We start from the raw sequence: 11,940 nt of genomic DNA, 5'->3' as shown, positions 1-11,940 counted from the left end.
TTAAGACCACTGAAAGCAGATAATGAATAACATTTGGCATATTATGGTTTTTTAAAAAATATTTTCCCATTTACAGGGTATTCATCTAGTTGATTATCGCACAATTTTTATGCGCGAATCTAATTATAAGTCGAAAAGTTTATTACGCATGAATCAATGTTGTTGGGGGCTTTTGCTATTTGTTGTTGTTATTGTTGCTATTATTTTGTATGCGCGTCGCGCATGCGCTGAAATGTTATTAACCTACATTTGCATAAAAATGCTACAACAACAACAACAACAACAACAACAGCAGCAATAATAATGATTAAAAATTGTTTTTGTTTTGTGCTTTGCAGTTTCCTGTCTGATTGCTGTTTGTTTGTTTGTTTTGGCTTTTTGGTTTTCTACAATTTTATTGTAATTATTTCGCATTTGCAAGTTTTCTTTATTTATTTTTTTTTTCAGGCAAATTGCAAATTGGTTGACAACATTTTTCACACGCTTTTTATGGATGTAAACATTTAACCTTAATTTGTTGTTGCTAATTGTTTTTCCTTCTGTTACGCATATTTTATACTTATTTCATTTATCTAAAATTATTGCATAATTTGTATTTACTGTGTAGTCCGTCTTCATTTATTATGCATTTCTTATGCAGCGCGCGTGTGCTTAAGAAAAAGGCGCTAAATAGGCACACACAACATGCCTCTATCTCTTTTACTCGGCTGCTTGTTCTTTGTCTGCTTTTTGCTGCACTTTACGTGTTAACAAAATGTGTTTACTGCACGCGCCAGCTACGACAACAAGAACAACAACAACGACAGCAACAATGGATCTTCCATGTTGCTTTGATTTTCCGTTCACTGCTGCGGTCTCTTTTCCGCTGCCTACTTTTAGGCAGCGCCTTAAAAGCAACTCGGCTCGAGAGTTATTAATTGCAGGCAAAGTTCAAAAGAGAGCAGTGAGAGTAAGTGTAAGCTCTTTAGCTAAATATAACTGTGTTGTCTTAAGCTTGTTTTTGTGCGCTCTCACCCACCCCTCGTGTCGCTTACTTTCTTTCTCTTTCATTTTGCGCTCTTTAACAGCTTGCAGTTGTTTTTATTTTTTCTTTTTTATTGCATTGATTGTTGCTTAATCGTCAGCGACAGGGGAGAAAAGAGAAATACAAATTGAACAGTTTTACACAAAATCTCAACGCACTTCGTTGTTGCGTCTTGTTCAAATTTGCGTATTATACAAGTGTGTGTGTACGTGTGTGTGTATGCGTGTGTGTGTGCATGCAACTTGTTGCCTTTTTTCTTTCGCCTAGCTTTGTTGCTGTTGATGTAATTGTTACTTGGAACTTTGGCGCTGCTGTCTGCCTTTTGCTCTCTGCTAACATTTAAACTCTACAGTTACAATTGCCACACACACACACATCGCCAGTGGGCAGAAGTCTTGATCTGTGCCTCTGTATCTTGCCCAAGCAACCAGCCATCGTTGTCTTCAATCGTTGCGCTTGGCGGCTTCTGCTGCTGCAGCGCCGGCTGCTGCTGCTGCTGCTGCTTGTTGCCAACTTCGGTTCTCCGCGTGCGCTCTGTGCTTTAAGCTTAGCTCTTTGCCTCTCTGTCCGCACTCCTGTCGACGTCGTCGTCGCTGCCACCTGCACTGATTGTTGTTGCTGCTCGGCTGCTACAATTAAGTTTTACTTTATGTTTACTGCCGCTGCTGGCGTTCAAGTGGCTTTTTTCTTCTTCTTTTTTTGTTTTATTTTCTCAGCGTTTGCCATTCATGCGTTCGTCGTTCGCTCTACTCTACACTTGCCAGCGTCGTCGCTCACCTTCGACTACTACAGTTGCTGCTGCTGATGTTGTTATTGCTGTTGCTTTTGTTGCTGCTGTTGCTATCGCTGGCTAGCAAAAATTTCATTTGCCGTTTTGTCAGTTGGCTTTTAAACATTTACAGAAACAGTTCGCGGCGCGCTAAATATATTTTCAATAAAAAAAAGGCCAAAAAAACTTTAATTCAATTATATTTTTCAATAATATTACTAACGAGCTGCTGGCGTTAATTGTTGTTATTTTTGCTGTTGTGTAAATCACCGTTAGAGTGCAGAAAAAAATAAACGAAACGCAACTTACGTCTTGAATATTGTTTTCAAAATGGCTGCCGCTGCCATTGCGTGAAAGCCAAAGAAGAAGAAAAGGCAGATGAAGAAGAAATATAAAATTGAAAGTTGAAATCAAGTGGATATCAGAATTTAAATTTACGTATATTTGTATAGAGTAGTCTATCGCTTGTACAGTTCGAGCTGCTTGCCAGGAACCGCTTGGGGCCAGGCTTGATGTGTAACGGTAAAAGCCAGTCACAACACAGATCGCAACAGAGCGTCGTACGCCTAAAGGTCAGGCCAAGTAGCATGGAAATGCCAGCAACAGCAACAGTAACAAAAACAACAACTACAACGACTACGACAACAAATTTGCAAAAAGGAAGCAACCATGAAACCAGTTTGACAACCACTTTAAACTGTAGTCAAAGCGAATGCAACAACAGCAACAACAACAATAACAGCTACATCAGCTACAAACAACTGAACAATTGAACAAGTGATTTATGTGAAAGTGAATTGACACAAATATTGACCAACAAAATTGTAGAAAATCTCTTTTACGCTCAATTATATCAATAAAAGTGAAACACACATATCCAATTATCTTTCAAAATCGATAAATAGAAAAGGAAAATAAATCTTGAGTGTGTTGCAGATTTTGAAGTTTGATTAGCGGCATTTGAGATGATGCTTCTATCGGCTCTCAAGCTGGGTAAGCATATATCATCATATGATGATGACGCAAAACTAATCCAAAAAGTACAAAATTCTATTCTGGTATTCCATTATGGTATGCGAAATGCCGCTTAGCTCTTTTCCATAGCTCTAAATACAGTGGAAGTTGGCTTGGGTGAACAGGCGAAGTTATTTATAAATGAGTAGAAAAGAAGGCAACAATATTAAAAATTTATTTAAAAAAATTAATTTAATGTAAAATGAAATATAAAAGTATGATTACGATATTTTAAATATAAAAATAAATTAAAATTATTTAAAAGAGTAAACATATTATGCGCTTACGAAGCTTGTTTGTTAATCGAGTTTTCACCGTATACGTTTCTTGTATTGCCCTTATGTTTAAGACCATAATACAACTTGTTTCAAAAACTCAATAAAAACATCGATGCATATATATCTAAATATGTATTTAGCTTTCTGAGCTTTTTGTGGGCGTTACAAGGCGTGAGTCACGCTTGAGCACGGCTCAAAAGGCAGAGTTTCACCTGATCAGGTACAAGAACAAGCAGTAGAACACGTGTTTGAAAGTCTGGCAACTTGTTTTGTTTGTCAGTCAGCAAGGTCTGGCGGCTGTATAATAAATGTTGATATTTGCATAACAATTTGCCAAAGCAGCAAACAAAATGCAAAAGTGCAAGAAAATGCAAAGAAAATTACACAATTGGCCATAAACACGATTGCCGCGGCTGTGGCTGTGGCAGCGGCAGATAATGACAATTTGTCAGGCCACGCCCATTGCGCCTTCAATCATAAGCAATCACATTTTTATACCCTGAACCCATTTTCAATGGGAAATCAGGGTATAATGGTTTTGTTGAAATGTATGTAACAGGGAGAAGGAGGCGTGGCAGACCCCACAAAGTATATATATTCTTGATCAGGGTGACGAGCTGAGTTGATTTGGCCCTGTCCGTCTGTCTGTCCGTCTGTCCGTCTGTCCGTCTGTCCGTCTGTCCGTCTGTCCGTATGTATGAACGCGTCGATTTCAGAAGATATAAGAGCTAGAGACTTCAAATTTTTTTTAAAATGTCCGTAATTACAGCGCGCATATCAAGTTTATCAATAAAATTCGATAACTCATCCCGATCTTTTTTTATCGATAAAAAACCTTATCGAAAACCAGTTATAAAATTATATCTTCTACACCTTTATTGCTAGAGTCTCCAAATTTTTAATGTATGCTTATATGCAATTTATACAATTTCGGTTTTTGTTAAAATTTACCCCCCACCCTTAATTTCACCCCCTCACCCTCACTTTTGTAAAAAGCGTATTTCAAATACTAGAGACTTGTGCTTTGGCAATCACATGCATATCCATGTTATAATCAAAATCTGAAAGTTTCATGAAGATCGTACGTCCATAAAAAAAGTTATTAAACAATTAAGTTCTCATAGTAAGCGCACACTGCAGCCCATGCGTGTTTATGCGTGGGTGCTTGTGTGTGTATGTGTTTGTGTATGTGTGTGTGTATGTGTATGTGTGTGTGTATGCGTTTGTGTATGTATGCGTGTGTGTGTGTGTGTGTGTGTGTGTATGTGTGTCTGTATGCGTGTGTGTATGTATGTATGCCTGTGTGTGTGTGTGTGTGCGTGTTTCTTGTGTAAGCTGAAAGACGTGAAAAATTATTGAAATATCTATTGCTCCAAGGGTTCAGGGGATCTCGTAGTCGAGCAGTCTCGACTAGAGCTTTCTTACTTGTTTGTATATATATATATATATGAACGTATACATATAGAGTCTCGTATATAAGCATGATAAAAATATTTTGCTTCCGTTTGTCGGGGGCCAATTTGTTTATGTGCGCGTGGAAAATTGTGAATAGAAAGCTTGAATTAATTGAGATAAAGCTTTTGTTTTCAGTGAGTCCCAACGAAGCTGAAATACGCTTTGAATTATAATAAATATTATTTAAATTATTATTTATTTATATTAATGTATAGTAGATCTTAAGTATAGAGTTCATTTCTCTTTCTACTCTCTCTATATATAATTCATAGTAATAATAAATATTTTCAATCTACAACTGTTTTATTTCGATTTATCGATAACATATGCAGCGCAGCCAACTTCAAGTATTAGAAAACTAACTTACTTGAGAGCCTTTAATCACATCCAGGGCATTGTCTACAGTATCTGTGTTCTCTACTCTGCACTGCTCGGCTGCAGCGCAGCTTTGGCCAGACAATGAAAATAATACTGCAGGCGCTTTTCATTTGCATGGAGGAAAATGCCGTAACAAAAGCAAAAAGCGGCGCCAGCAAGTGCGCTGGGAAAAGAAAAACTTTCTATTTTTTATTTATTTTTTTCGTCTGCTTTTGTTGGAGCTGCAGTTGCCTGGAGGCTGCAGTGTCGCCACGTTTTGCTTGTTGTTTAGGCAACGTGAGAGAGCTTCAGAGAGTGAGAAAGAGAGAGGGAGAGGAAAAGTGGGAGAGGTAGGGAAAAAGAGGTAGACACAGCACACATCGTGAGTTTTCACATGAAAAATGTGGCCCGCATTTGCGATATTGAAAATGGTTTGATCAATTGAAAAGCTTTGTCTTATGCTTTATGGTTTTTGTCTTTTTACCTGCAGGCCATTTACAAATATCAATATATATTATTAAATTAAAAAAAAAAAACTGAAAACAGAAAACTAACTGTGAGTTTAGGCTTGGGAAATCGCTTCACTTTCGCTAAGATTAACCTTCACTTTTGTTTTTTGTTTGTTTGTTTAAAAATTCGGCTCGAATTCGATTCTCGAGCAAAAACGCCTGCGCAAGCGGGCTTCAAGAGGCGCCTACTTGAGTGCTCGCAGCATTGAAGTGCTTACAGAGCTCGAGTAGTCGAATTTTAACTGCTGCTTACTCATCGCAATACTCACACACACACACACACATGCACAACTGTAATTGTTGCATAACTCGCCTACAACTCACAAAATAGTAAAAAGACAGAAAAAAAACTACGATTACTTTTCTTAATTGGGGCTAGATTTGGAGTTCAGTTTTATACCCTGAAAAAGTAGCTAGAAAATAATTATAATTTATGCATGTGTAAATATGTTTAGAGCAACTAAATTATATATTTCTTATATATTTGAATTATTAACTGTATAATTACTCTTAACTTTAATTATGATAAACTAAGCTCAAGTAAGATTTTTGATTATATATTATAATTATATTATATTATTATAATTTTATACATATTATTGATATTGTTTTGATGTTTACAATATTAGAGCGTAAAAAAAGAAGTATCAAAATATATACTAACGCGGTTTAGCTGCACCTCAACTACATACAGGGTATCTTCTTGTCCATAATTTCATGTTAGACCTCTGACATATTATAGTTACTTTTAAAGCTTTTTTCGGTTCGTTTGTTTTGCATATAGTGAAATATTATTGACAGACACTGAGCCGATGCGAGCTAGATAAAGTCATCAGCCGTGTCAGCCTCAGCCGCGTCTGTCCACCCTCAAGCTCAACTTTAACCCCGCACTACCCCTCGCCGCTTGGCGTCGGCTGTGGGCGTTTGGGTCGCCTTGGCATCTCGTTGTCTGCGCTGTCAGCCATTAGCATTTCATTCAGTGTCGAATTCGGTGTAATTAACCTTGGCAAGAATCGCCACGTTGAGTCAAGTTTTTTTTTCTTTGAGATTTTAAGGCGATTTTCGATACTTTGGTTTGGCTAATTACCGCCAACGAGTGTTGAACCAGCATTTTGTATGCCAGTGTGATTAATTTGGTTGATATTCGATTTCCATTTATTTGGCGTTTTTTTTTTTTTTTTATCAATTGGCCGGCAAATGGTGTGCCTTGAAAACGAAAGACTTAGGCAACGAACTTGAACCCAACTTTTGGTTGATATGAAACAACAAATGGCAAACGTTTGATCAAGCTTATTTGATATAAGTGAAATGGTATTTTTAATAAAAATAATTTATATATTATTAAATGGGATTTTTAATATTTATATTTCATACAGAAAACGAAAGACTTGGCCAAAATACTTGATCGAAATTATAATATAAATCTGTTATATGCTTATATGACCTCATGATTTCCCGACATTTTTATTAACAAGATTGTACGATTTTATGATTGTTTGAAAATCGGGCTAATAAATTTGGCAATTTTCTTGCTTTTCCAGGCAACGGCAGTTCTCCAGCCCAGAATTCGACGCGCAGCATCAGTCCAAACAACTCGACAACCAACAGTCAATTCAGTTTGCAGCACAACAGCTCCGGCAGCCTAGGTGGCAGTGGTGTCGGTGGTGTTGGTGTTGGTGGTGGCATTGCCGTTGGTGTCGGCGGTGTTGGTGCAGGCTTGAACAGTTCTAACGGCGTTGGAGGCGGCGGTGGAAATTGTACGCCCACATCGCTACAGCCACAGGTAAGATGAGGACGAGAGAGAGAAGGAGAGCTAAAGAGAGATCTTTTATCTAATGTAATTTTTTCATTTTTGATTAACTTTGCAGTCCTCGCTGACAACGTTTAAGCAGTCACCCACTTTACTTAACGGCAACGGAGCTTTATTGGATGCCAACATGCCTGGCGGAATTCCAACGCCTGGCACGCCCAACTCCAAAGCCAAGGTAAGCTATACATCAATATATCAATTGTGTATATTTATATAATTATAGGTATAAATTAAAATATATAAATATATTTATATAAACTAAAATATATACATATATTTATATAAACTAAAATATATCGTATATATCACAATATCCTATCTATGGTAACCCGGGCTCTAGCAAATATATATATTTTTTTTTTAGCAGGGTACACCTGTTCTTCTTTAGTGTGTCTAGTACATATGTCGAAATCAACTAAATTGGCTAGCTATAACACATAACTGAAATAGAAGTAAACCATAGAAAATTGAGTTTATGCTTAAGATACTTTTGAAAGCTCTGAATACTAAATGTCCCTGTTATGTTAGACACTTACCTAAGAAAATAATGCATAATAATAATATATCATAATATTTCTATGTTTATTTATATATTTTCCATTCCAGGACAATTCACACTTTGTCAAGCTCGTGGTGGCTCTCTATCCATTCAAAGCCATCGAGGGCGGAGATTTATCTCTAGAAAAGGTAAATTCCATAACTTCAATAATGTAATACGTTATAGTTATTGAAAATATAAATCCAATTCTAGAATGCGGAATATGAGGTCATTGACGACTCACAGGAACATTGGTGGAAGGTGAAAGATGCCCTTGGCAATGTCGGCTACATACCCAGCAATTATGTGAAGCCCAAAGCGCTATTGGGTCTAGAGCGTTATGAGTAAGATCTGCTAAATATAGAATCGATATAGTATTATATATAACTGAATGGTGATCCTAACTCTTGCAGATGGTATGTGGGCGACATGTCGCGACAACGTGCCGAATCGCTGCTCAAGCAGGGCGACAAGGAGGGTTGCTTTGTGGTGCGCAAGTCATCGACCAAGGGTCTCTATACTTTATCGCTGCATACCAAAGTGTGAGTGCTCCAGATAGACCTTGATTTACCATCAATACTAATTTGAATACTAACTTGCATTGCAGTCCCCAATCGCATGTCAAGCACTATCACATCAAACAGAACGCCCGCGGCGAATATTATCTGAGCGAGAAGCACTGCTGCGAGACTATACCGGATCTGATAAACTATCATCGCCATAATTCGGGTGGTTTGGCGTGCAGACTAAAGTCGTCGCCATGCGATCGTCCAGTGCCACCAACAGCGGGCTTATCCCATGACAAATGGGAAATCCATCCCATGGAGCTGATGCTGATGGAGGAGCTGGGCTCGGGTCAGTTTGGTGTTGTGCGTCGCGGCAAATGGCGTGGTTCAATCGACACAGCGGTCAAGATGATGAAGGAGGGCACCATGTCCGAAGATGATTTCATCGAGGAGGCCAAGGTGATGACCAAGCTGCAGCATCCGAATCTCGTACAGCTCTACGGTGTCTGCTCGAAACATCGTCCCATCTATATTGTCACCGAATACATGAAGCATGGTTCGCTGCTCAACTATTTGCGCCGGCACGAGAATACGCTAATTGGCAACATGGGCCTCCTGCTGGACATGTGCATACAAGTCAGCAAGGGCATGGCCTATCTGGAGCGTCACAACTATATCCATCGCGATCTGGCAGCACGCAATTGCCTTGTGGGCTCCGAGAATGTTGTGAAAGTGGCCGATTTTGGACTCGCCCGCTACGTGCTGGACGACCAATACACCAGCTCCGGCGGCACAAAGTTCCCCATCAAATGGGCACCGCCCGAGGTGCTCAACTACACGCGCTTCTCATCCAAAAGTGATGTGTGGGCCTATGGTGAGTGTTACTGGCAGAACTGATTGAGTGGGTCAAGAAATACTATTTTAATACTTGTCTTCGATTTCTGTAGGTGTTCTCATGTGGGAGATCTTCACATGTGGCAAAATGCCCTATGGCCGCCTAAAGAACACCGAAGTTGTGGAGCGTGTGCAGCGCGGCATTATACTAGAGAAACCAAAGTCGTGTGCCAAGGAGATATACGAAGTAAGTATATACAAAATAGTATTTATATGTAGTATATATAATCGCTTCTCAATTCTTTTATAGGTCATGAAGAAATGCTGGTCGCATGGCCCCGAGGAGCGTCCCTCATTCCGTGTGCTCAAAGACCAATTGGCACTTGTGGCCCAAACGCTGACCGACTAAGTGAATCGAATGGGGAGACAATGGATCAACGTCTGGGATCACGCACTGATTAGCAAAACCAACATCAACATTTAACTAAATATTAACTATAAAGAGATAAAGCTTACTATATACGATATATATATATATATATATATATATATATACATAAATATATATATATACGATATGAAATGATATGATGGCATAAAATTAAGTAACAACTCAAGCAAATTAAGTTTGAGACCGTACATAGTTTTTACTTAATATATATATGTATGTATGAACGAAAGCTAAATGATTATTCATAATTATTATATTATTTATAATGGATTGAGAGAGCTATAAAGCTGAGCAAATGATATCATTATGTTTATATAAATCGAAATAGAAGTGTGTATATGTACGTGCATGGTTAAAGAGCGCAAATAACTGGCATAAAAAAAAGCAGAAAGCAAAACAAAAGAAAACTAAAATTAATAACTATATTTGGATTATAGTAAACTTTAGTTAATAGTCAAATTTTTGATACATTTCATAACAAATATACGATCTATATATATAAATATATTTATGTATGCAGACATACAATATACGATACTACGCAAATGTGTTTAGGCATATAATACATAAATATAATTGTGCTTTTTATAAAGTAAGTTTACGTAGTTAAAAACAAAAATAATATTGCAAAAAATGAATCTAAGAAAACTGATTAAGCGTAAAATTAATATTTAAGCGTTAGTTGAGGAGAAGAAGAGTTGGAGAACAGAACAACAACAACGTCTGCTACTACTACAACAACAATTGCGGCATATTTGATAGCTTAGAATTTTACGTGCGTAGCTTAAGTTTTGTGATTTATTATTTAAACATTATATTTTGCGATTTGTATGCATCGCAAATCTCTTTTTATTTTTAAACACATTATTATTATCACTTTGCCTTTTTTTTAGCATATAGACATACATATGCTTTAAATTTTAAATGGATTCTTAATTTTTTAAAACATAATATGCTCTGCGACGAATATATACACATTTATATATATTTCTTTATATATATTTTATCTAATTTTATGAAAAGTTTTACTTAATTAATTTTTAATGCTCACCTAAGCCACAAATACGAAAAGAAAAATATAAAAATAAATGTATTATGAAAATATTATTTTTGCAACTTTTTTTGTTTTTTGAAGTACATTTTAATTTTTTCTTTTCTAGATTGAACATAAATATTGAGATGGAATAGGATTGAGCTTCTAAACTATAATATCTTTCGTAGCTAGAATAATAATATGAATAATTGGCCTATAGGAATATATCATTTTTATTTTGCTTCTTTTGCATCGCATTCTTCTTGTTCCACTTTCAGCACATGCTCATTGTACTCACAAGACATAAACAACAACAAGAAAAACAATACAATAACAATATATGCAAAAGCCCTCGACTACAATGGGCCAGAACTGTATGCACTTGAATTCGGTTTCACAGCCAAAATATATTTGCGAGCCAAGCAACCCGATTCCATTAAAGAGTAATAACTGAACCAAACCGAAAGCAACTGAAAACACAAGACTTATAAAAAATAAAATATTTATATATAGATATTGAATTCGATAACGATAAATGTCACTGCAAATTGAACACCAAAGAAATCAAATGCAAATACAGCCAGAAATCAAATCAGCTAAAAATTAAAACATAAACAAAAAACGAAGAAGAATATTTATTGAAGATATGTGTATATTCGTACATAACAGATAAAATGGAATACGTTTTATAGAAATTTTGATACAATTTTGATAGCAATGCTTAGTCTTAGACATGCGTTTATATGAATAGCTTGTAAGCTCCATAACAACCAACTATATGTATATATATATAGTAGTATATACTATATATACAATTACACTATATCTATAGTAGACATAGCATTAATATGCATTCTAGCTATATATAGATAAACTCATAAAGTTATAAGTTGTACGTCCATAAGCCAAACGATTTCCTGTTTATTTGCTGGGGTTTTAAGCAGACCTAACTCCTACGATATATATCGACCTATATATATACACACACATTCTCAATAATACGTATAGAATACCTATATTAATACGCCGCTTCATTGATATATATATACCGTCTTACATAAATCCACATCTATCGCTATTAATATCGTAAGCCCACGAAAACCGGAAAAGTCATCAACGTGATATTGCTACTTAATAAAAATAAAAGAATATGAAAATAAATGATCCTAAATATGCATGAAAATGTATTTATTGTATACACAATAAACTGTTTTACTCTATTTTAACTCCCGAAAGTAGGCTCTATCATATAAAGTCGTACATTAAATTTTGTTTAGTATACTTAAATGAATTATATAAAACAGAAATATTTCCTCAATATTGGCTCGAATCAATAGTGTGTCGCGGTAAACCTTAAAGGAA

At 36.4% G+C, this 11,940-nt stretch overlaps 1 protein-coding gene across 3 annotated transcripts in view; it reads left to right on the top strand.

Moving 5' to 3' along the window:
* Positions 1 to 10,652, top strand: part of Btk (tyrosine-protein kinase Btk29A) — a 62,116-nt gene extending 51,464 nt beyond the window's left edge. For 2 of the 3 annotated variants that reach the window (XM_018003668.2, XM_018003669.2), the window contains 8 exons: positions 6,948 to 7,189; positions 7,275 to 7,391; positions 7,823 to 7,903; positions 7,968 to 8,098; positions 8,168 to 8,296; positions 8,362 to 9,134; positions 9,208 to 9,341; positions 9,405 to 10,652. In XM_018003668.2, the coding sequence (XP_017859157.1) occupies positions 6,948 to 7,189; positions 7,275 to 7,391; positions 7,823 to 7,903; positions 7,968 to 8,098; positions 8,168 to 8,296; positions 8,362 to 9,134; positions 9,208 to 9,341; positions 9,405 to 9,503 (1,706 nt within the window). In that variant the 3' untranslated portion in view covers positions 9,504 to 10,652. Of the gene's footprint in view, positions 1 to 1,907; positions 2,787 to 6,947; positions 7,190 to 7,274; positions 7,392 to 7,822; positions 7,904 to 7,967; positions 8,099 to 8,167; positions 8,297 to 8,361; positions 9,135 to 9,207; positions 9,342 to 9,404 lie in introns of those variants that run through there. The other variant, XM_018003670.2, reaches the window with a different exon arrangement.
* The last annotated feature ends 1,288 nt before the right edge of the window (positions 10,653 to 11,940 follow it).

This window comes from Drosophila arizonae, chromosome 3 (genome assembly GCF_054131065.1).
Source record: "Drosophila arizonae isolate 15081-1271.41 chromosome 3, UAZ_ARI_1.0, whole genome shotgun sequence".
Lineage (NCBI taxonomy): Eukaryota > Metazoa > Arthropoda > Insecta > Diptera > Drosophilidae > Drosophila > Drosophila arizonae.
This window is presented reverse-complemented; position numbering and strand designations above follow the sequence as displayed.